The following is a 24,788-nucleotide window of genomic DNA, read 5'->3' as shown; positions in this document are numbered from 1 at the left end:
GGGGCTGGGGGCGCTTGGCCCGGGCTCTGGGATAGGGCAGGGCATGGGGGGGCAGAGCCAAGGCCCCCAGGGAGGGAGAGCATGGGGTATGCAGGGCGGAGGACATCCTGCTGGAGCAGGGGTCCAGGGTGGGACCCTGGCAGAAGGTGGGGCTGGCACAATATGCCAGATAGCAGAGACCTTCATGGTGGCCAAGACTGAGCTCTCTCCGATGGTGATGGGAGCTGCTGAAGGATTTATGGGCAGGGGGTGGGACTGAGGGTGGGCTGTGGTCAGATTAGTATTTCAGAGGATGACACTGATACTTCCTGGGCTGGCTGAGTTGGAGGACAATTTGAAGGCAGAGAAGCCAGGTGGGAGTGGCCTTTATCCTTCAACACTGTGAGATGTGATGGTGGCCTGACCTCAGACAGGAGGGGGCAGATTCTTAAAACAGTTAATCGCCCAAATCACAGGGGCAGCTGGGGCCTTGGTGTTTCTGGTCATTGCCTGTGGAACAGGACCCCTCATGAGGACTGAAAGCTGACGCTCTTCCTCCCCCTGCAGCCTCTCACATGACAGGGTTGAGCAGGGCCAGTGACAGTGGATGGGGCTCTGGCTCAGGGCGTGAAGATCATAATTTTGATCTACAAATGCCCCTGGTTCCCTTTTGGACAATTCAGGGGAGGTATGAGACCAAGAGAGATATAAAAGATTCTCCTTCCAATTTGGCTCAAGTCAGAATAAATTCAGGTCAAAAAATGAAAGCAGTTGGATCAGTCTTGTTTCCTAAGCACAGGGAGCAGTTCATATCTGTTAGAGACATTTTATTTAGAGGCAAGAAATGGTTAATAAGATGAGACCCTTGGATCTAGGAGCGTTTGCTCTTTGTTTTCTTCCTCAGAGTGACAAATTTTTTGCTGTTGGTGAAGGCCCTTGAAGACTGTAGTTTAAATTCAACTGGAAAGTGGTCGCTGACATCCAGGGCCTATAAGGAGAAAGGGGAGGTAGACATGGAAATTAGGAGATGCCTGGGAGATACTTTCATTTTAGCGATGAGCAAATTCAGGACCAGGAAGGGGAGATGAAATGCCCAAAGTCACCCCACAGAACACACACTGGTAAGCGTCATTCCAAGACCAGCTCGATCATAAGTTTTGCAGGGGACTCAAATCACAGAATCATAGGCATGGAGAGTCAAGGTCTAGTGCCCAATGTTGTGTCTTCAGTGGTGCCCTCAAAGGGTGACATCAGCCCATCTTTTTTTTTTTTGAGACAGGATCTCACTCTGTTGCCCAGCATGGAGTACAGTGGTACGATCTTGGCTCACTGCAGCCTCCGCTTCCTGGACTCAAGTGATCCTCCCACCTCAGCCTCCCAAGTAGCTGGGACCACAGGCATGTACCACCATGCCCAGCTAATTTTTTTGAATTTTTCATAGAGATGGGGTCTCATCATGTTGCCCAAGCTAACTCATCTTTCCAGGACAATGGCATAGAAAGACAAGATGGCAACCTTACCTCCTCTTCAGTCAGCTTGTAAGCTTTCTGGAAGTCAAAAACACTGTTTGACTTGGGAACAACAGAACTGACGATTTCCTGTCCTCTAAGCACAATCCTGGAACAAGGGGAGGGAAAACAGTTGTGTTAATCCAACCTGTGATTGCTGAGATCAAACCAAGGTCTGTGTTTGCTGTCTGGAATTAACTGAGCAGCCTGGCCCTTTCATGTGACGCTCAAAGTCCAGACCTGGTTTTAGCCTGTGACCCTAAAGGACAGTGCCTACAACTGTGAAATAGGAGCAGTCCCTGCCACGGTTCTGTGGATACCAGGACACTGTCTCCCAGTGTGGGCAATGTCCTGGTGGAGCAGGAGAAGATTTTATATGACGCATGCACACTATCCCACACAACAGTGACTTGTGTACTGAGAACGCTGTTCCTTTTTCAATTATTTTTCACTTTCCCTGATTTGATTATGGAGAAATTCTCAGGGAGGTGCTGGTTTGTCTTTAATACCTCCCTCAGTCCCGTGTTGACAGAGAGTAGGCTGCCATCTCCGAGCATTCTGCAGGCAAGAGAATTAAGGCAGAATTTAACAATGCATGATTTTCACTGGACTTAATTTTTACGTTACCTTCAATTTATGGCAAATGCTGCTGCTTTCTTACTCATGCTAGTATCATGAAATTTCTTTTAAAAATTTATTTCAGCAAGAAATTAAGGGATTTAATGAAAAATATCAAGAAAAATCACAGCATATGTGCTTTGCAGTAATGACAAAAAGTAAGAATGAGGTAGTCAAATGAGTTTTGGAAACAAACTAACATATCCCAAGTTGGGTGATGCAGTTGTGGTCTACGTGGTCCTGAGTGACTTCCTGAGGAATGGCAAGGTGAGTCAAACTGCCATTTCATAAGTGCCCGCTGTGCCTTCCCCATTCTAATCAACAGTTTTGGTATCTGCATTTGCTAACATCACCACCATAACTAACTTTTTTTTTTTTTTTTTTTTTTTTTTTGAGACACAGTCTCATTCTGTCGCCCAGGTTGGAGTGCAGTGGCGCCATCTCAGCTCACTGCAACCTCCACCTTCCGAGTTCAAGCGATTCTCCTGCCTCAGCCTCCAAAGTAGCTGGGATTATAGGTGTGTGCCACCACGCCTGGCTAATTTTTGTATTTTTAGTAGAGACGGGGTTTCACTGTGTTGGCCAGGCTGGTCTTGAACTCCTGACCTTAGGTGATCCACCCACCTCAACCTCCCAAAGTGCTGGGATTACAGGCGTGAGCCACCGCGCCCGGCCCAGGCTACAGCTTTTAATTCAACCCAAATGTAAATTCTTCACATCAAGTTAGAGATTTGTGAAAGCTTTCTTTAAGACTCAGAAAGCAAAGAATGACATGTTTAAGGCTCTTCCATTTCTGACTTCTTCTAGGGATGTGCAGGACAAGGCCAGTGTTCATGTGAAGTTTTACCAGGCTGGTCCAGGGCACCAGCCAGATCCTGGGCATCTTTACATGTTCCCCCAGCCCTCAGCACATGAGAGGTGTTCGACAAATATGTGAACATGGAACAAAGACTGGAATTGAGACCATCTTGTCTAATTCCATTTTTAAAATATAATTTTTATGGCTTTTTATTTTCTTGGTTTATTTAATTTTACTTTTTATTTTATTGTATTGAGAAAGGTCTCACTATGTTGTCCAGGCTGGAGTGCCGTGGCTATTCACAGGTGTGTGATCATGTTGCTCTAAAGCCTTGAACTCCTGGGCTCAAGTGATCCTCCTGCCTCAGCCTCCCAAGTAGCTGGGATTACAGCATACGCCACCACAACTGGCCTATGACATTTTAAAAGCCACGAGAGGCCGGGCATGGTGGCTCACACCTGTAATCCAAGCACTTTGGGAGGCCAAGGCAGGCGGATCACCTGAGGTCACGAGTTCAAGACCAGCCTGGCCAACATGGCGAAACCCCATCTCTACTAAAAGTACCAAAAAAAAAAAAAAAAAAAAAAAGCGGTGCATGGTGGTGTATGCCTGTAATCCCAGCTACTTGGGAGGCTGAGGCAGGAAAATCGCTTGAACCCGGGAGGTGGAGGTTGCAGTGAGCTGAGATCACGCCACTGCACTTCAGCCTGGGCAACAGAGCGGGACTCTGTCTCAAAAAAAAGAAAAAATAAAAAGGCACAAGAGTTATACATGTTGTTATGAGAAACAAAATTCAGAGCATCAAAAAAAGAAATGAATCTTTAAAATGTCACATGTAATCCCACCGTCCTTTGGGATACATGTGTATAAAATCAGGATCCTTTTAGTAAACATCTTTTTCTAACCTCCTCTACCCCCCACCTGATCTACTGTGGCCATGTTGCCTTTTGATTCTTTTGTATCATTTTCAATCACTTCCCACTCATTTGCCAGGGGAGAAGAATGGTGCTGGAGAAGGGACTTGACCTACCCACGGGCACACAACTGCCATGTGTGAGTAAGTGAGTGGCCATCGTCCCGGCTTTGCTGGAAGTCCTTCAAAATAGGGGGAGGGGACGGTCTGGGCACTTAGTCCCCTGTAACTCCCCGCCTTGGGTTTTCACTTTGCAGAGTGATAACTTCTGCAAAGGAAACACCAGCCTCAAAACCTCCAAGAGGAACAGGCCGGGCGCGGTGACTCACGCCTGTAATCCCAGCACTTTGGGAGGCCGAGGCAGGCAGATCACAAGGTCAGGAGATCGAGACCATCCTGGCTAACACGCCTGTCTCTACTAAAAATACAAAAAAAAAAAAAAATGAGCCAGGTGTGGTGGCGGGCGCCCGTAGTCCCAGCTACTCGGGAGGCTGAGGCAGGAGAATGGCGTGAATCCGGGAGGCGGGGGTTGCAGTGAGCCGAGATTGCGCCACTGCACTCCAGCCTGGGCAACAGAGCAAGATTCCGTCTTAAAAAAAAAAAAAAAAAAAAAAGCTCCGAGAGGAAGTGAAAACGAGTGGCCTGGTGGCTCTCATGCAGATGGCCATCTCACACTTCCTCGTGGCAGGCTGAGCTCTGGGAACTGTGGCCACCACCTGGAAACAGGCTCCTAGGGGTTTCCCCACCTGTGGTCTCTGTGATGGAAGATCACTAACATTGACATGCCTCAGGCACTCCCCCCTCTGTCCCCATTGAAGGAGCAAAGATGAAAGCTGTTTGAAAATCCCTGAAGGGACTTTAAAAAGCACAAGGGAATGCTAGGACTTAAATGTATGCATTTGCATTTAGGAATATGTAGCTAAAGCTTTAAAAGTATAAATACCGTTGCACTAATTGGTCTCATTTTTAGGGTTGCTTCCTGAGGAAATCATAAATACTTGCACAAAATGCACAGAGGATATTGATTTTAGCAGTATTTATAACAGCAAAACCTTTGTAATAACCTAATGCCTAATGATGGGGATTAGGCAAATCAATTGCGGTAAGTCTTTGTGATGGAACAATGAACAGCCCATGAATGTAATGACCACTTGCCGTATGCCAGGCTTTGTGCTAGCAGCCTGACATGTTATTTCATTTACTCCACGTCGGATCTTCATGAGTGAGGCACTACGATAATTTCCATTTTACAGGGGAGGAAATGAAAGACACAGAGAGCTTGTCTCTTGGTCACAAACATATGAAGTGGTAATGTCAGGATTTAAATCCAGGCCTATCTGATACCGAAGCCAGTGCTTACCTCTGCTAAGCTGCAGTGCCCAGGGCTACTGCATAGGGTCTTGTGGTTCATACACTGCATGTGGTACTCAGTAGAGGGGCCTAACATTTAATTGACTCAGCTCTCCAAGCAGTGTGCTTTTTTTATTTTTATTTTTATTTTTTATTTTTGAGACAAAGTCTCAGTCTGTTACCCAGGCTGGAGTGCAGTGGTGCGATCCTGGCTCACTGCAGCCTCCATCTTCTGGGCTCAAGCGATCCTCCCACCTCAGCCTCCTGAGTAGCTGGGATTATAGGTGTGTGCCACCATGCCTGGCTAATTTTTGTATTTTTTGTAGAGACGGGGTTTCGTCATGTTGCCCAGGCTGGTCTCAAACTCCTGTGCTCAAGCGATCCACCCACTGAGGCCTCCCAAAGTGCTAGGGCTACCGGCGTGAGCCACAGTGCCCAGCCACCTTGCGTCTTTCCTAGTGCACACCAAGCCCTGTGGTGAGCCAGCAGCACCCTGCAGGGCCTCCTACCTGTCATATGCACAGTTGGTGCTCTTCTTCACCGTGGTGTCCTCTTGGTCCCCGATCAGCCAAACAAACCTGGGGTCGGTCCTCAAGCGGATGTTCTTCCAGGCCTTCTTGGGGACGTAGCTGCAGCCGGCATTGAAGTCACCCATGAAAATGAAATTCTAAAAGACAAGATTTGGAACTGTCACCTGGTGGGTGGTGCTGCAGAATGCTTTCACACTGGACTCTAGCAAAGACTCTGCCTCCCAGGCCCAGTAAACAACAGGGTCTGTTATGGGCTGAATCATGTCTACCCCCTGCTCCCGCCCCGGCCAAATTCCTATGTTGAAGTCCTAACCCCCAGCACCTTAGAATGCGACTGTATTTGGAGATAGAACCTTTCAAGAGGGAATTAAGGTAAAATGAGGTCATATGGATGGGCTCTAATCCAATATGACTGGCGTTCTTGTAAAAAGGGGAAATTAGGACACAGAAAAATGGAGCAAAGACCATGTAAAGACACTGGAAGAAGACAGTCATCTACAAACCAAGGAGAGAGGCCCCCAAAAGAAACCAGCCCTGCTGGCACACCTTGATCTGGGACTTCCAGCCTCCAGAACGGTGACGAACTCACTTTCTATTGTTTAAACTACCCAGTCGTCAGTATGGTACTTTGTTACGGCAGCTCTAGCAAATGAATACAAGGTCTTTAAAAATTTCTTTTTGTTGTTTACAATTGAGTCACAGTTTTGATGAGTCGATGACAGGCGAGTGCATACCAGGGAGGGTGTTGTTAACAGGAAGGGGAATGTTTGCTGTTCTAGTCACCACATTTCCATAATTCAGCATGCACAGTCAGGTGTGGATAAAAAAAATTTCAGTGAATCTATTCCCTCACATCTTTTGTCCCTGGCTCAAACTACTGTAGGGTGTAAACGTACGAATGAATCAACGCCTTTTGTTTTCAAGCAGGAAAAGTGAATTTGGGTGGTGTATTGACAACCCTGGCATCACTCTTTCTCTCCTCTTGTTTTGAAGTTGGAAACTTATTTCTGTGAAAATTCAGTCCCTTGAGGAGGTGGGAGGCATCTTCAGGGGAGGGGACCATCGAGTGAGCTGTCCACCCCCACCCAAGGCCACCAACAGAAACTTCCTATCTTGGAAATATTTTTCCCTGCAAGGCTCTTGGAACAGAATTTTCAGCATTCCACAATCCAGAGGAAGTGCCAGATTTCCTTGTTTGTGCTATTGTTTGGTGGGGCATTGCTGACTTTAGAGTTTTCTTCAAGAACATTTTATTTTGACCTTGGTGATCACAATTTTCCCCGTGATTGACGGGTTCAGTTGAGGACAGAGTGTCATCCTTAAGCTCAGTGATCACCAGCTTCTGCTAATATAGACATGATTTGCTGAACATTCACTATGTGCCAGGCCTAGCACTAGGTGTTTTTAAATTTACACCTCGCAGCAATAAACAATAGAAGGTACAAGGGCCCACTAACCTCTATAGAAACAGGATTGAGAGATTAAGTGACATGCTCTAGGCCACAGGACTGGGAGGTTCAAGTGGTGAAGTCAAGAATCACATCCCAGCCAGGCACTGTGGCTCACGCCTGTAATCCCAGCATTTTGGGAGGCCGAGGCAGGTGGATCACCTGAGGTCAGGCGTTTGAGACCAGTCTGGCCAACATGGTGAAACCCCGTTTCTACTAAAAATATAAAAATTAGCCAGGCATGGTGGCACATGCCTGTAATCCCAGCTACTCGGGAGGCAGGAGAATCGCTTGAACCCGGGAGGTGGAGGTTGCAGTGAGCCGAGATTGCACCATTGCACTCCAGCGTGGGGACAAGAGCGAGACTTCATCTCAAGGAAAAAAAAAAAAAAAGAATCACATCCCAGTCTGCTTCACTGAAGCAGTTTCCGCTCTTGTTCACTTTTAGGCCACTGATGCCTCCCCACAGCCCAACACTCAATAGATGCTCAATACATTCTTGTTTAATAAGTGAATGATTTCATAATTTTTGGAAAGAATGAATCTTTGTTTTGACCTATTTATTAATAAGCAATGAAATACACCCCTGGTCTTTTCCATGCCCCAGCTCTGATGGACTATGTTCACACTTTATTTCATTCATTTTGCATTTGAGCAGCGGAACTCAAGAGGAGGAAGGGGATCACAGGAGTCACATTCCGAAACAAGAAAAGAGAAATACATAAGAAGAACCCTTGGGTGCACTTCCATATTTGCCAAGAGCTTTCACAGACCCTCACAGCCACAAGTGGTCTCTTCCAAAAGTGGAAAGAACTGAGCCTATAGGGATGGCAAATGTGTGCCCCCTTCTGTGAAAACAGCACCCCAAGTTCCTTTGGGAGACCACCCATCCCTCCTCTACCTCAAACTATGAGTTTGGGGTGGAGCTGGGGTGGACACAGATTTAGCCAATCAGAGTATCTCAACACCCTGATCACAATGATTGGTTCAGGGATGGACACCTGACCCAGTCAGAGCCAATGAGACTCAGTCCCGCAGTATTTGTTGCCTTGTGGGAAGGAAAATTCATCAGTTGGTCTGGAGGCTGCTGGTGGCCGTCTTGCCATCCCATGGGTGGAGCCAACCTGAGAATGGAGCCACACAGAGGAAAGGGCAACCAGGAGATGGAAAGGAAGAGACAAATCAAGCTCTGATTACCTTGTCTGAGCCCTGGATCCAGCTATGCCTGAACTACTCCTGGACATTTCAGTTACACAAACCAATCAATTGCTCCTTTTTTTCATGAGCCATGTTGAGATTCTGTCCCTTGCAACTGAAACAATCCTGACTGCTCTATGCCTCACACTTCTCAGTTGCAAAGTGGGAATGAGAAAGGTACTGTAGCTACCTCAAGGGATTATTGGGAGGATTAAATAAACTTGTCCATGTCATGTCTCAGCACAGTGCCTGGCACTAGCTATTCACTCAGTAAATGTTGGCATCTGTTATTAATGGGAAAGTGTGGCAATTCCCAAGGCCCACATGCAAGGTACTCAGGCAGATTTAGCAAGAGGGATACTTAGGGCTGAAGAAAGGCCTTAAAGAATGCTGTAAGTGGTGGTAGCCTGCACATGCCCTTCCCGCTCCCCCTCCCTGGACAGGTACTCATCCCACTCAGGGACCAGAGCCTGCCCCTGCTAGATGGGAATTCGGCTGACACAGCAGTCATCACCTCCGCCTTCCAGCGGTGTTTCACGTCCATGTAGACCTCAACCAACTCATCGATCTCTCTAACGGATGTCTCTGGGGTGGTGTGCAGGGGGATAATCACGAAGTCTTTGACAGCTGAGAAACAGGAAAGAGGCGGGGGTCACACACTTCCCCTGTCAAGGTCTCACAAACGCTGCTGGAGGGAAACAGGCTCTCCCCTCCAGAAGGCACAGGCTGCGTTGTCTGGGTCCCCAGTTCCCAGAGGGTCCAGCCACTGGCCGAGATTTTAATGATCTTGGGGTCATTAGGCTGCCTGTTTTTAGTACACGAAAGACTCATTTCTCCCAGTTGCCCTTCATGGCTAAGAGAAAGCTGGTAGACTATTGTAGAAAGTAAAAAAGTTTCCTCTTCAAAGTTTCCCTTCTTGTTAAAGAATAAATCATAAGTGTTAGAAATAATAGTTTCCTTTAAAGACAAACTTCCTTCAAGCTTCCTTGCTTTGTGCTAATAACTCTTTGTTAAGCTCTATCCTATGTAGCTGTTAGACATGCTCACAGGCACGTAGTACATTCTATGTCCTTCTACCTTAACTAAGATATTTGTGCTGGACATTCCAGCTCGCAGGCACATTCCAGCTCACAGCCTTTGCCTGTTCCCTATTTGGCATAAGCAACTTCCTCTTTTCCTTTGTTGTCCCCTGCCTTTACCTATTTAAGAAAGGTTTAAATTATTAGCCAGTCGGGTTAGCTTAGATTGTGTGGTCTGGCTCCAGCCAATAGAGACAGGACACAGTAGCAGGGACAAGCTGAGTAAAGGATAAAAATTGCTTCCCTCCTTTATTCAGTTGTGCTCTCACCATTGTTCCATCTGCAAGGAGCACCCTTTCTGCAGAAAGTAAAATTGGCTTGCTGAGAAAACTTTTTATCTGAATGTTGATTTTTCCTTGCGGTACCAGGGAACAAGCATTCTGTTTCTAAATAAATATTTTACTTATAACAACTGTGTTCCATGCTGGCATTGTGAGTGCTTTTATTTTCCCCTTTTTGTGTGTGTGGCAAATCTGTATTTTCTTTTGTTTCTGATGTATTTTATCCCTCTTCTTTCTTTTTTTAATTGACAGGAAAAATTGCATATATTTATGGTTGTATTTTCTGCTTTTTTTTTAAAGGTTTCTTTTTTTTTTGAGACGGAGTTTCGCTCTTGTTGGCCAGGCTGGAGAGCAATGGCACAATCTCAGCTCACTGCAACCTCTGCCTCCCGGGTTCAAGCGATTCTTCTGCCTCAGCCTCCCAAGTAAGAGGGATTACAGGCATGCACCGTCATGCCTGGCTAACTTTGTTTTTTTTTTTTTTTTTTTTTTTAGTAGAGACAGGATTTCTCCATGTTGGTCAGGCTGGTCTCAAACTCCCAACCTCAGGTGATCCACCCATCTCAGCCTCCCAAAGTGCTGGGATTACAGGTGTGAGCCACCACGCCCAGCTGGGAGTTACAAAAAGAGTATAAACTGACCCATCTCAGCCTCCCGAAGTGCTGGGATTACAGGCATGAGCCACCGAGCCCAGCTGTACATTTTCTAATTAAAAAAAATTGGCCAGGCGTGTTGGCTTACTCCTGTAATCCCAACACTTTGGGAGGCTGAGGCTGGTGGATCACCTGAGGTCGGGAGTTCCAGATCAGCCTGACCATCATGGGGAAAACCTCTCTCTACTAAAAATACAAAATTAGCTGGGGGTGGTGGCACGTGCCTGTAATCCCAGCACTTTGGGAGGCTGAGACGGGTGGATCACCTGAGGTTGGGAGTTTGAGACCCCCTTGAGACCTCAAGGAGAATCGCTTGAACCTGGGAGGCAGACGTTGTGGTGAGCCAAGATCATGCCACTGCACTCCAGCCTGGGCAACAAGAGCGAAACTCTGTCTGAAAAAAAAAAAAAAAAAAAAATTGAGGCTTGTCAGTTTATACTCCTTTTGTAATTAAGAACAAAAGTTCCAAAAAGCTATTTAAAAATTAGCATGGTCTTCACAAAAGACTTTTGTGAAGTGTCTGAAAACCTTCCCCCACCGTTGGAGGACTGAGAGAGCCTGAGTGTGGCAATGTGCGCGAGCCTCAGAAGCTGTGCCTGGCCCACCTGCTAACAGCAGCTGTCGCCTTCTGAGCACCTCCCCCTGGGACTTCCCTCATTCTCAGCCTGGGTTCCCATTCTTACCTCAACAGACATGGGCTGTGGGGCGGTCACTGCTCAAGTCACACAGAGAGGAGCCAGAACTCAGCCCAGCAGGCTGCATCCAGGGCCCCACGTGTCCTCATCGCCAGCTCTCCTCCTCAGGCCTCCATTGCACTCCCCCATCCTCTTTTTGGTCCCCCTAAATATTCCAGCATTCTTCCCACTTCTGAGCTTTTGTGCTCACTGTGCCCTCCATGTGGAATGCCCTTTCTCCAGCCCTCTGTATGGCTGACTTCTTCAGGTCACAGCCCAATGTCACCTCCTCTGTCTTGTCCAGTGCCCTCAACAGAGCCTGGTACATAGTAGGTACTGAAAAAATAGTTGACTCTTGACTCCATCGAGCATTGCATAGTGGTTAACATGCAATGTTAACCACTGGCTGGGCACAGTGGCTTACCCCTGTAATCCCAGCACTTTGGGAAGCCAAGGCCGGCAGATGGCTTGAGCTCGGGGTTCAAGAACAGCCTAGGCAGCATAGCGAGACCTATCTCTATAAAACATTTTAAAATTAGCTGAGTGTGGTGGTGCATGCCTATAGTCTGAGCTACTTGCGAGGCTGAGGTGCGAAGATTGCTTGAACCCAGGAGGTGGAGGTTGCAGGGACCCAAGATCATGCCACTGCACTCCAGACTGGATGACAGAGCAAGGCCCTGTCTCAAAAACAGAAAAAAAAAAAAAAAGAACACGAGCTCCTGGGGCGGTGGCCTGGGTTACAACCCTGGCCTGTCCATTTCAGTAGCTGGGTGACTCCACGCCTTTTTAAACCTCAGTTTCCTGAAATGTAAAGTGGAGATAATCCTACTCCCTACCTTGTAGTCATTGCAAGGATTACAGGAGGCTGGCACTTAATCAGGGGCTAGTACAAGTACTGTTGTTAGAGTTCAGGGAGCAATCCATTTGGATTTCCTCACCCGCTGCAGCCTGTGGAGGAGTCTGCGATGCAGTGACTGGAGGGAGAGTGAGCCTCTAGGCTAGGGGCTTGCCTAAGCCATTGCTTAGGATTTTTTTTTTTTTTTTTTGAGACAAGAGTCTCACTCTATCACCCAAGCTAGAGTGCAATGGTACGATCTCGGCTCACTGCAACCTCTGCCTCCCTGGTTCAAGTGATTCTCCTGCCTCAGCCTCCCAAGTAGCTGGGATTACAGGTGCGCACCACCATGCCCAGCTAATTTTTGTATTTTTAGAGACGGGGTTTCACCATGTTGGCCAGTCTGGTCTCAAACCCCTGACCTCAGGTGATCCACCTGCCTCAGCCTCCCAAAGTGCTGGGATTACAGCCGTGCGCCACCGCACCCAGCCAGGATTTTTAAAAAGGAAGGAAGAGTTGTACTTGACAGGAACCAAGGAATTGCAGAAAACAATTTCCATGAGCCTAAACTCTCCAAAGAGAGCGGACTACCATTGCTTCCAGAAAGTGGGTTCTGGGGTGGGGAAGTCTTGAGTCATGGCATTCTGAGAAGCAAGCCTGGTGCCATCACACTGAACTGCATCATCTACATTGAGGCATTAGAAGCAATGCACTGTCACATCCAGCCTAATGCCTCCCTAATGGGCTGCATAAACCTGAGCTCATGCTCAAGGCTGCTGCGCATTCATGGGCCGTTTGGGAGGTCCCAGAGAGAGAGGCCTGTGGGTCTTACCAGTGTGGGGAGATTGGAACCAGACCACAAAGGGCTCCCTGGAAAACACATCTTCGTCTCCATCCTGATAGTCATGGTAGTGATAACTCCTCTTCACAGACACCAGCTTTTCCCTAAAAGAAGGAAAAGGAAGTCCTCCCAGCTGAGTCAGCCCTTTTCTTACTACTTTCATGAAGCAGAGATGTAGGTTCCCATGGCTTTCTTAGACTCCAGAGCAGGCTCAAGCACAGGATCGTTTTCCTGAGAACAAGGCTGAGTCAACTCTTCTCAACAGCCAGGGAGCTATTGAGAATCTGGGAGCTGAAGATCTGAGCCATACTAGTTATCTGTGGCACCCACAAGTTAATGTTCAGACTTAAGAAATTACTAGCAGGAAGAGGAAAAGAATACGAAGTTCAGGAATCAGCTGTGCTGAGAACCTCAGCTTTCCAGCCCTGGGCCAGGACTTGACTATGAGGAGTAAAGAACTGGCCTGGCAACCATGCAGCCAACCAACAAATCAGGTGTTTGGAGACCCCTTGTGTTTTCAGCTTGAAGAGTTAATACTTTGCATAAGCCCCCAGTTTTGACAGCAATTATTTTGATCAACACTGAGAATTGGTTAGAAATCAAAATTTGGTTTTGAAGAAAAGACATGCACTTTGATTCAATTCACGATTTATTAGTGGCCATGTTCCAGGGAGCATAGGTGATACTTACTTATAGAGAAAAGCATATTGTTCTTTATATGTGTTTCTTCCAAGACGAGAGCTAATCACATAGTTGTACATTATGCCTCTCCTTGAATTTCTAGAAAACAAAGATTTTACACTGCATCTTGAAGAATAAACATTCCCCTACTGCACATGCTCCTTTCTTTCCAATCTGCCTCCATACGCCCAATGGCATCGTGTGGAAGGGCCACTGTTCATCATAACCTTTGAGTCCAATAAGAAGAGCTACCATTGATTGGCTGGAATATGGCATCTGCCAGGATCTTTACAGCCATTATTTCTTGCCTTATGAGGAGAGTATTATCATTAACCCCTTTCTATGGTTTGCAAGCACAAAGCTGGGATTTGAACCTAGATCCAACTCATCCCAAAACCCGCATGCTTTGGCCTGTACCTGTGGGAGGCCACTGAGACCCTAGAAGACAATCTGGGCCAGAATCAGCCCCTGACCCCACTCATGCCTATGGCTGCAGCTGCAGCTCATGCTTTCTGGTGGAATAAATGTCATCAGGCCACCTGTCCGTGTCCACGAACCACTCCTGAGCATTTATGATAAGCAGGAATAGTCTCTCCTCTGAAAGCCTCCAGGCATTTTTTTACAAGCTTTGGGACCATGATTTCAATTCACTGTTGTTTATATCCTGGGTGCTGGGGATACAGCCATGAAGTCCCATTGACCTTGCCCCTCACCTGCACCAGGGAAAGCGGACTCTTTCTATGTGTTTACCAAACCTGCTGATAACTCCACTCTGGGCAGAGCCTAACACAGTTTCACTCTATCTGCTCACAAAAAGATCTAGGGTATGTCTAAAGCTGCAGCATATTCTCAGATTCAGTTGGAAAAAAAGCAGAAGGGGTATTTAGGGGCCAACTTAGACCTTACAGAAATTCCTGGGACTTCAGATGCAGTATTCTAAGGCAGACTGAGCCCCTGGGGCCCCAGGAGTGTGAACAGTAGGTTCTGCTGGACTTCCACTTTGGGGAGACTGGCCCTATTTTGAACATGGCCTGCCAAGTCCTGAGTTAGCAAACTGCTTGTGGTGACTCAGTTGCAAAGTGACTAAGGCCCATTCTGGCTTGTGGGGGATAAAGGGACAAACAGGCTTGGCTCTGCTTGGAGTCCGCAACAGTCTAGATAGGTTGGGGAGTGCCAAGACCACTGGTGGTGAAAAGACTCGCCCCAGACTGACTGTGGAGGAGATGACTGGAGCCCACCTGTCCCCTCAGTCCCCCACAAACTTGTCCCCTCAGTCCCCCATAAACACTCCAAGGGAGGCTGAGATGACAAAGAATAGAGCACTGGCTATGAGATCAGATGTGACGCAAGTTCAAATGTAGGCTGGCCACTTCCTGGCTGGGTGACTCAGGCAGGTCCCCCACTCAGTTCCCTTACTATAAGGGAAGCCCTTAGGCAGATTGACATGGATTCTTGCCTGTCCCTACAGTTGTCCTACACATTCCTTCCCTATGATGGATAAGCCCAGAGGCTGGGGGATGATGGCACCAGGATCTACCATCTCATCTCGCTCCTGCCTAAGACCCAGACGTGGCTTTTGTTCAAAAGTCCCTATTAAGTGTTTCTTGCTGAGATGGCCAGGTGCAGTGGCTCACACCTGTAATCCCAGCACTTTGGGAGGCTGAGAGGGGCAGATTGCTTGAGGTCAGGAGTTTGAGGCCAGCCTGGGCAACACAGCAAAACCCCGACTCCACTAAAAATACAAAAATTAGCTAGGCATAGTGAGCGCATGACTGTAAATCCAGCTACTTGGGAGGCTGCGGCAGGAGAATCACTTGAACCCAGGAGGCAAAGGTTGCAGTGAGCCGAGATCTTGCTGCTGCATACCAGCCTGGGCGACAGAGTCTCAGATTTAAAAAGTACTAAAATAAGAAGCAAGTGCCCGTCATTCCTTCACTAACCCCTTTCACCACAGCTCTCTGATCACAGCCCCCAGAAGTAACCACTATTAATCGTTTGGAGAGCATCCTTCCAGCCTTTCATCTCTATGCACGTGGAAATACAAACACACCCTTATTCACGTAACATGATGATGACTCAAATGGGCTATTTTACCTGCAATTCTCAACTTGCTTTTTTTCAATAGATTGTGGTCATTATTCCATGCTGGAATATTTAGCTCTAACTTATTCTGTAGCAAGCGTGATTTTTTTTTTTTTTTTTTTTTGAGAGATAGGGTCTTGCTCTGTGGCCCAGGCTGGAGTGCAGTGGTGTGATCATGGCTCACCATAGCCTAAACCTCATGGGCTCAAGCAATCCTCCCACCTCAGCCTCCCAGGTAGGTGAAACTACAGGCATGTGCCACCACGCCTGGCCACCAGCATGACTTTTAACAGCTGCATAATATTCCTGTGTGTGAGCATATTGTAATATTATTGATCTTTTTTCTACGATTGGTTTTTAATCTTTTCTCTTTTTTCCAACATTTTCTTCATAACTGTACTTTTTAGCTCAGCCTCATCTGCTTTTTTCATTTCTTTCTGTGTCCAGACCCCTCATCTATTTCCTCTATTCTGTTTTATCATAGTAAAATCAACTGGTTGAAAGTTCTCAGGACCGTGGCTAAGGGAGCTGGACTCCTGGGCAACACTGGCTGTGTGAACTGGTGGTCAAGTGCAGGATCTCACATTACTTTCAGTTCCCAGGGGCTTTCAGATGCCCTTGCACTTGACCTTGAGCCCTAGAGGGCCCACCCTTCCCCATGTTACCTGTTCAGCTTCTCCATCAGTATGGGGCAGATCCTGTTGTTGCTGTCCTTGATTTCCATCACGAGTATGATGTCACAGCGTTTGATGATCTGCAAGAAAGAGAATTCCCAGGGGTTTGAGGTCATTTACCACAGATAAAACCTTTTATTGGACACTTACTGTTTTTAAGTATTGCACTGGGTGCTTATTAAAATAATTTCTTCTCTGAACTAAATGAAGGACTCCCTGAGGTAGGTAGGTGCTTTTGTTATGTACATTTTAAAGAGGAGCATGAGACTCGGAGAAAGTTGAGTAAATTACACTCCCAATCACCCTACTAGAAAGTGGCAAAGGCAGAATTTGAACCTATGCAATTCAAGCCCAGAGTCCCTTGCTCATGACCTCCCCACAATATCCTGCCTCTTGGCTTTGCTTGAATAATTACAATAATAATAATAAATATTTATTAAGCCCTTAGTAAGCAAAGATAACAGACTGGATTAGAAATAAAGAGGTATAATTATAATGATAATAATTATAAAAGCTGACATTTACTGCAAACCTACTCCGAGCCTTACAACAACCCTATGGGGTAACTATGCTTATTAGCCCATTAAACATAGGCAGAAACCAAGCTCAGAGTGGTTGAGTGACTAGCTTAAAGTCATACAGCCAGGATAGGTGGTAGGGCCAGGATTTGAACTCAGATCTGTGTGACTGCAAAGCCCACCATGTTGAACTGTTAAAATATAGTCCCGGCCGGGCATGGTGGCTCACGCCTGTAATCCCAGCACTTTGGGAGGACGAGGTGGGCAGATTGCCTGAGGTCAGGAGTTCAAGACCAGCCTGGCCAACATGGTGAAACCCCGTCTCTATTAAAAATACAAAAATTAGCCGGGTGTGGTGGCAGGTGCCTGTAATCCCAGCTACTCAGGAGGCTAAGGCAGGAGAATCGCTGGAATCTGGGAGGCGGAGGTTGTAGTGAGCCGAGATTGCGCCACTGCACTCCAGCGTGGCAAGAGAACAAGACTCCGTCTCAAAAAACAACAACAACAACAACAACAAAAAACCAGTCACTGCTCTGGAAGACTCATAGTCCAGCAAGAGAGACAAATGGAAACAGCTAGCTATGATATGAGGCCAAAACCAAAACAAAACAAAAACCTGCACTAAATAAGTCACAAGCTGTGGAAGTGTTGAGGAGTAATTAATTGCTTCTATTCGGAGGATTTGGAAGGGCTCTACGGTGGAGGTGACATTTGAATGGGCCCTGAAAGATAAGAAGGCACTCAGAGAGAAAAGAATATACGAGAGGCTCCTTCAAGGTAAGCAACAGCCTGGAGGCCAGGGTGCAGAACAAGCCCACAGCCCTTTCTGTGACCAAGCCCACAGGGGCCTTTCCGTGTATTGGTTCCTGGTGGGCTCAATGCCACAGGATTTGTTGGTCAAGGACAAGGCGTCCCCAAGGTTAATATCTTTTTTTTGAGACAGAGTCTTGTTCTGTCACCCAGGCTGGAGTGCAGCTGTATGATCATGACTTACTATAGCCTCGATCTCCTGGCCTCAAGTGATCCTTCCACCTCAGCCTCCCAAAGTGCTGGGAGTACAGGCATAAGCCACCGCACCTGGCCCCCAAGGTTAATTATGTCCTCTTACACAGCCACCAAAGACATGGAGTAGGAGGGTTACACCGGTGGTCCTGTCTTCCCAGAGCACACATTCCAGTTCCATCTTCAGAAGGACTCAGTGAGAGACACCAGCACTCACCTGTCCGGGTGCCTCCATGACTGGGGGTTCAGCCTTTAGGAGGCTGCCCCAGGTGGGAGGTCCACCCGTTTAGTGACTGATGAGGAGAACAATGTCCTAAGGCTGGAGCCTTCCATGGACAGCTTGAACTCCATGGCATCAGCCATGCAGGGCTCTCCTGGGAGCTGGAAGCCGCTGGCCAAGCCAGTCTGCTGATTTAGTCACTGTGACTGCCACACCTTTCTGGAAGGCATTTTCAAATATGTACACCCTTTGACCCAGTTTTTCCACTCTGAAGAATGTCTTCCTGCAGGGCGCTGTGGCTGAAGCCTGTAATCCCAACAATTTGGGAGGCCGAGGCAGGCAGATCACATGAGGCCAGGAGCTTGAGACCAGCCTGGCCAATATGGTGAAACCCTGTCTCTACTAAAAATACAAAAATTAGCCAGGCGTGGTGGTGCATGCTTGTAATTCTAGCTACTCAGGAGGCTGAGGCGGGAGAATCACTTGAACCTGGGGGACAGAGGTTGCAGTGAGCTGAGATCACACCACTGCACTCCAGCCTGGATGTTAGAGCGAGATTCCAAATCAAAAAAAAAAAAAAAAAAAAAGTCTCTCATTGTAAGGAAATATCCACAATTTCTCTGCACCTCAGGGTCCTCATCTATAAATTGGGATGATAATATCAATCCCTCATGGGGTTGCTAGAGTATTAAGTGGGTACTTAGAGTAGTGCCAGCTATATAGGAGACATGAAACAAATTATTATTACCTGTACAGATCAAAGAGAAAGATGTATTGCAACAAAAAATTGGAAACAACCTAGGTTTTGCCAAACAGAAAATCATTCAATGAATTATGTTGCAAACACAGGATAATGCATTATATAGCATTAAAGCTAAGTTTTAAAAGAATATGAACATCATGGGAAATATTTAGAATATAAAGCAGAATACAAAACTGATGACACAGGATGGTGTCCGTGCTGCGAAACCCATGCAGACTTACATATGGCCTGTAAGAAAATTACCCAAATGCCAACAACTATTACCTTCAAGTGACAGGGTAATGAATGATTTATTTTCTTCCTTAGAGGTTTCTGTATTTTAAAAATCATCTCTAATGACTATTTTCATTTTAAAAATCATTGTTTAATTTATAAAAAATATAATTAAAAAGTTAGACCTTTATAATTAAAATCAAAGTTTTATTTAAAAAAGAAAACTCCTTGACGGAAGGAACTGTGGGAGGTAATGGCCAAAATTTATCAGAATATGACAGGTGCATTTCTAACTAACTTATTTAATATAAGTTAAATGAGTTGTCTTATATAACATGCTTAATACAGTGCCTGGCACATAGGGAGGGCTTCGTAAGAGTTACCTCTTATCATTGACTCATCAATTTTTTTTGAGACAGAGTCTCACTCTTGTTACCCAGGCTGGAGCACAGTGGCGCAATCTCGGCTCACTGGGTTCAACCTCCACCTCCTGGGTTCAAGTGATTCTCCTGCCTCAGCCTCCTGAGTAGCTGGGATTACAGGTGCCTGCCATTATGCCCAGTTTTTGTATTTTAGTAGAGATGGGGTTTCACCGTGTTGGTCAGGCTGGTCTCGAACTCCTGACCTCAGGTGATCCGCCCGCCTCGGCCTCCCAAAGTGCTTGGATTACAGCTGTGAGCCACCACGCCCAGCAACTCATCAGTTTTCATGATAACTCTTTGATGCTAGTCCTTAATGCTAGTGTAGTTGGGTACTCTGAGGCTCCAGGAGGTTTAGTAATTTGAACACAGAGTGAATACAGGACAACAGGTTATCTACACTACAGAGCACCTTCTTGACCACTAAATTTATTTATTTATTTTTGAGATGGAGTCTTGCTCTGCGGCCAGGCTGGAGTGCAGTGGTGCAATCTCGGCTCACTGCAACCTCCACCTCCTGGGTTCAAGCAATTCTCCTGCCTCAGCCTCCTGAGTAGCTGGGAATACAGGCACCCGCACCACCATGCCCAGCAAATTAGCTTTACTAAAGATTAGTATTTTTAGTAGAGACAGGGTTTTTCCATGCTGGCCAGGCTGGTCTCGAACTCCTGACCTCAGGTGATCCATCCACCTAGGCCCCCTAAAGTGCTGGGATTACAGGCATGAGCCACTGCGCCCGGCCAAATATTCCATTTTCTAATCCCTCTTGACATGTGTTCTCCCTGCTCAAATTTCAGACCAGGAAAAATATACTTGCCCTGGCTCCATCTCCTCAAGAAGAGGCTCCCAGGATGAGAGCCCCAGGGAGGAAACCTTCCAGAGCTGAGACCTGAAACACTGATATCTCCCTGACTAAGCCCAAATTCCTGACTCTGTCCACAAGAGGGGAAGAGGAATTTCTGGGTTGTGCATGCCTACTGTTGAGAGAATCCAAGCAAGGAGTGTTATAAGTGAGCCTGGGGAGAGGGGAAGAGATGGTCTGGAGGGGTCTTGAAATATCCAGGGCAGGCCAGGTATGGTGGCTCATGCCTGTAAGCCCAGTGCTTTGGCAGGCTGAGGCAGAAGGATCTTGAGCTCAGGACTTTGAGACCAGCCTGGGTAACACAGTGAGACCCCATCTCTACAATTTTTTCTTTTTAATTAGCCAGCATGGTGGTGTGCACCTGTATTCCCAGCTACTCAGGAGGCTGACATGGGAGAATTGTTTGAGCCTGGGGGGGTCAAGGCTGCAGTGAGCTGTGATTGCACCACTGCACTCCAGTCTAGGCAACAGAGCAAGAACCTGTCCAAAAAAAAAAAAAAGGAAGGAATAGAGAAAGAGAGGAAGGAAGGAAGGGAGGGAGGGAGGGAGGGAGGGAGGGAGGGGAGGGGAGGGGAGGGGGGAGAGAGAGAAAGAAAGAAAGAAAAAAGAAAGAAAGAAAAAGAAGAAAGAAAGAAAGAAGAAAGAAAGAAAGAAAGAAAAAAGAAAGAAAGAAAGAGAAGAAAAGAAAGATCTGGGGCAGAGGGTGGCTTGTGAAACCCTATTTCCTGCCTCTAAATAGGGAGCAGCTCAGCATGGTGGGAAGAGCCTGGGCTCCAGCCCTCCCTCTGCCACTTACTTGCTCCACAACTATTTGGGCAACTCACTTCACCTCTGAGTTCCATTTGCCTCCTCTGCAAAATGGGCACAATAATCAGAGTGGCTATGAGGCTGAATTAGATACTGCACATTAAGGGCCTGGCACATCGCATGCACTCCTGAAATGACCATTGCCCTCTGCTGTAAGCTCTGTGAAGAGGGAGGCAATGCTTCCCACAGCCACTGCCACATCCTTAGTGCCCTGGTGTGTCTGACACAAGGTCTAGCTTCACTGAGCATTTGCTGGATGAGCAAGCTCTGTTCTTTAAGGACACACTGGAGAACACACAGACAGGGGAGACTCAGCCAGGGAGGGGTCAGCATCTGGAGGGCTGCCCATGGTATGTGGGGGCCAACCCCAAGATGGAGAAGGCAGGCCTCCCTCACTCTCCAGCCTCCCCAGTGCAGGTCAGAATGATGGCAGCATGACGCTGCTGAGTCTCTGAAGCGATAAATCCGGAATGGAAGAGTGGAGAAGGCATCTCAGCTTCTATGGCTGGGCTGCAGGGGTGTGTTTGATCCCAGCTCTTCCCCTTACTGGCTATGGAAACCTGGATAAGGGGCCACTCTCAGCCTCTGTTTTCTCAGTTATGAAGTGGGGGCAACATCACCTAAGTCACAGTATTAAATCAGAATATAGAATTCCTGGCCTATAGGAGGTGCTTAGTCAATGGGCGCTAGAGATAATCCTATTCTGAATGCCTGGCATTCTCGGGTGACTGTGAGTGCCCTGTTGGGTGGCTCTTGCAGTGTTTTGGGGATGGCCTCTTGGTAGGATGGGGAGGGTGAGGCAGCCTTGACAAGGACTTTGGACATGCTCTGCAGGACACAGCTGCTCAGGGGAGATGCAGAGTTCAAGCCCCCATGATGGACTCACCAAGGAAAAAGAGACAGCCGGGTTGCATCAGTGAGGAAGGAGATGGGAACTCCGTGGCTACCCAGGCTCCACGGGCCGTGTGTGAAGTGGGGAAAATCATTGCCTTGCATGTCGGGGTTTCCCATTGAACAATCTTGTCATGGTTCCCACAGGCTTGGCATTGCTATCCGGGCTAAACAACACCATCTAGAAGGCCTCGGGTACCTCCCAAAGGGCAGGGCCACCCGGGTCTAAGAGGCTCGTCCAAGTAAGAACAGAGCCTGCCAGTCCTCACTCCAATCCTCCTTCCCAATGAGAGCAACAGCAGCGGCTCTGGCTCATGCAGCCTTGCTGCAGGCTCTGCTGGGTGCCTCAGGCACCCTGAGTTCTCTTCACCAGCCAGTGCTACAGGTGGTATTTGGGCGTGGTTGCCGTTTTACTGAGGGGAGCTGGTGGTTCAGGGAGGTGCAGGGCCTCCCAGCTCACAAGTCTGGTAGGTGGAATCTGCACCCAGGGCTCCTGGCCCCCCTACCACACCATGGTGCTTCAGGTTTCCTAAGGTAATAAGTACCTTTCCAGAGTCCTGGGAAAGGGTTAAGTTGCCAGCATCAAAAATAAATTAACCTGTAGGATAAAGGGAGTCAACTGACTCCAGAGAAAGCAAGCAGTGTCCCCAGACATTGGGTATATCACCCAAGGAAAGTGTAAGCGAAGGTGGAAGGAGTGGGGGAGTAGAGAAGAGGGAGAGAGGAAGGATGGAGGAGAAGAAGGAAGAAAGAGAAAGAGAGGGAGGGATGGTGAGGATGGGAGAGAGAAGGAAGAAAGGAAAAAAGTAAGGAAGGGAAAGAAAGAAAGAAAGAGAAAGAAAGAAAAAGAAAGGAAGAAGAAAGAAAAGACAGAAAGAAGAAAGAAAGAAAGAAAAAGAAAGAAAGAGAAAGAAAGAAAAGAAAGAGAAAGAAAAGGAAAGAGAGAGAAAGGAGCTGGGCTTTGCTGGTGAAAAGGAGTAGCTGTATGAGGTTACTTCATCTTTCTTTATTCATCACCTCTACATGGGGAGTAATAGTCCCTCTTCATAAAGATTATGAAATGAAACCATGTGCTTATAGTGCCTGATACAGGCATTCAATAAATAGCAATACAAATCATAATAGCTAACCCTTATCTGGAATGTATAATGAGCCAGGTACTACATTATGGGCTTTCCATTTGCCAACTCCTGTAGTCCCCCCAGCAACCCTGGAGGGAGCCATTGTTATCACCCTGTTTTAAGATGATGGCAGGAGGTACAGAGAGTTGAAGTGGTTATTGTTCCAAGCCAGCTTCTACATTCCCCCTAAGGGCCAACTTTAAGTTCCTTGAGTCTCTTAAAGTCTGAAGACAGGAGTAAGGGTGTGAGGGGTATCTGGGATCCTCCTCCCAGGAAAGGGGCTCACCTTCACAATGACATCCATGGCATTCTGGTCTTCCTGCTTGCTTTCCCCAAACGACCTGACGTTGAAGGAGCAGATCCTCAGGGCCAGGGCGCTGTGGATGGAGAGGAGGAGAAGCAGCAGTGGGGCCAGCTCCCGTGACATCCTGGCGCTGCTCTGGCTTCAAGACTCCGTGAAAAGACAGCAGTGCTTGGAGTGCCGGATTCTGGCCACCTCCACAGGCTCCACTGACTTATAAAGCCTGCAGATAACAGGAATTACTGGATTTCTCGTTGCAACTTTCAGTTCTCTGAGGAACTGAAGATCATGGGTTTTAATCCCCAAGGAAATACAGATACATTGGACTAGCCTTTTAGGAGCCCCTATGTTCGTCACCCTGGTGCGGAAATTGGCATGCCTCATTTAGGCGCCGTCCTCCACAAAGTCACTCATATCCCAACCGGGAGCCAGCTCTGACATCTAGTCATCGGTCCTGTGGTTGCATGCCATGTGCCTTTTCCTGACAGTGGATGAACTCGGAAGTGGTCCACCCTAGAGGGCACCTGGGGTGACGGAACTTTCTGCTGGGGGACAATGAGGCAGGAGGCATGGGAAATTCTGCTCGGTTTTCTCTAAATCACTGGGATTTGGCGGCCTGCTGTCCTCAGACACACCCAGACTGTGACTCTAATTGCCCTGGTGGTGTAAAGTAAGGTCAAGAGCAGTTTGAATTACTTAATTTTTTTAGGCAGTTTTACTGTACAAATACTAGCAGTGTGTTGCCAGAGAAAGCAATTGGGGATCTGATGGAATGGATGAGGAAAATGTCCCTGGACTCTGCGAGCAAATAGCCGGTGAAACCCATGGAGGGACCCGTGATTGAAGCTGATATTAATTTAATATTGGTGAGAGTTGTGTGACCCTGGGAAAGAAAGGTCTTGTAAGAACTGTAGGATATCAATTCAAGCAAAATGACTTTTAGAGATATGGGCAGGAAACTATGAAGATCTGTAAAGCAAAAAAAAAAAAAAAAAGCAAAATCCAATCAAGGTATATTAATGGACTTTGGCAAAGACAATTCTGTGAAAAGGGTAGGGAATAAGAATAACTCCAAGCCAGCATCGGGATCTGCGGACCAACCCCTCTTATGGTGATGGGTCTGTGGCCACAGCCACAGGGAAAATTATACATATATGCCCAACATACATCCAGGCAGCATACTGGCCAAGCATGCCAGGAATTCTATAAAATAACCCCAAATAGTACATGGAAGGAAATGGTTTCCTAAGTTCGTGCTGCAATGAATCTCCCTGTTGTCTGCAACCTAAGACCTCAGGCCTGGTTGAATCTCTGGTAAAAGGTGGCTCTGGGCCGGACGCAGTGGCTCACTCCTGTAGCCCCAGCACTTTGGGAGGCTGAGGTGGGTGGATCACTTGAGGTCAGGAGTTCAAGGCCAGCCTGGCCAATATGGTGAAAGCCCGTCTCTATTAAAAATACAAAAATTAGCCGGGCATGGTGGCGGGCGCCTATAATCCCAGCTACTTGGGAGGCTGAGGCAGGAGAATAGC

The 24,788-nt window shown here is 47.3% G+C and overlaps 1 protein-coding gene across 1 annotated transcript; it reads right to left on the bottom strand.

The window, feature by feature from the left end:
- Positions 1-791: 791 nt before the first annotated feature.
- On the bottom strand, positions 792-23,694 carry DNASE1L3 (deoxyribonuclease 1 like 3). Its single transcript, XM_054479641.2, has 8 exons — positions 23,245-23,694; positions 16,134-16,222; positions 13,396-13,485; positions 12,697-12,809; positions 8,857-8,969; positions 5,677-5,834; positions 1,500-1,596; positions 792-967 (listed from the first exon to the last, which is right to left on the bottom strand). Exons 1-8 carry the CDS (start codon positions 23,383-23,385, stop codon positions 851-853), a joined length of 918 nt encoding a protein of 305 aa, XP_054335616.1. The 5' UTR covers positions 23,386-23,694; the 3' UTR covers positions 792-850.
- Between the last annotated feature and the right edge of the window lie 1,094 nt (positions 23,695-24,788).

The sequence above is a fragment of the Pongo pygmaeus genome, chromosome 2 (genome assembly GCF_028885625.2).
Source record: "Pongo pygmaeus isolate AG05252 chromosome 2, NHGRI_mPonPyg2-v2.0_pri, whole genome shotgun sequence".
Taxonomy (NCBI): Eukaryota; Metazoa; Chordata; class Mammalia; order Primates; family Hominidae; genus Pongo; species Pongo pygmaeus.
This window is presented reverse-complemented; position numbering and strand designations above follow the sequence as displayed.

What these genes read in the sequence shown, in the direction of transcription:
- DNASE1L3 (XM_054479641.2), bottom strand. Translation starts at nt 23,385, where the DNA reads ATGTCACGGGAGCTGGCCCCACTGCTGCTTCTCCTCCTCTCCATCCAC. An exon ending in AACACCGCTGGAAGGCGGAG is followed by an intron (nt 5,835 to 8,856) that starts GTGATGACTGCT and finishes CTTGTCTTTTAG; the next exon opens with AATTTCATTTTCATGGGTGA. An exon ending in ACCAACTGTGCATATGACAG is followed by an intron (nt 1,597 to 5,676) that starts GTAGGAGGCCCT and finishes CCCTTGTTCCAG; the next exon opens with GATTGTGCTTAGAGGACAGG.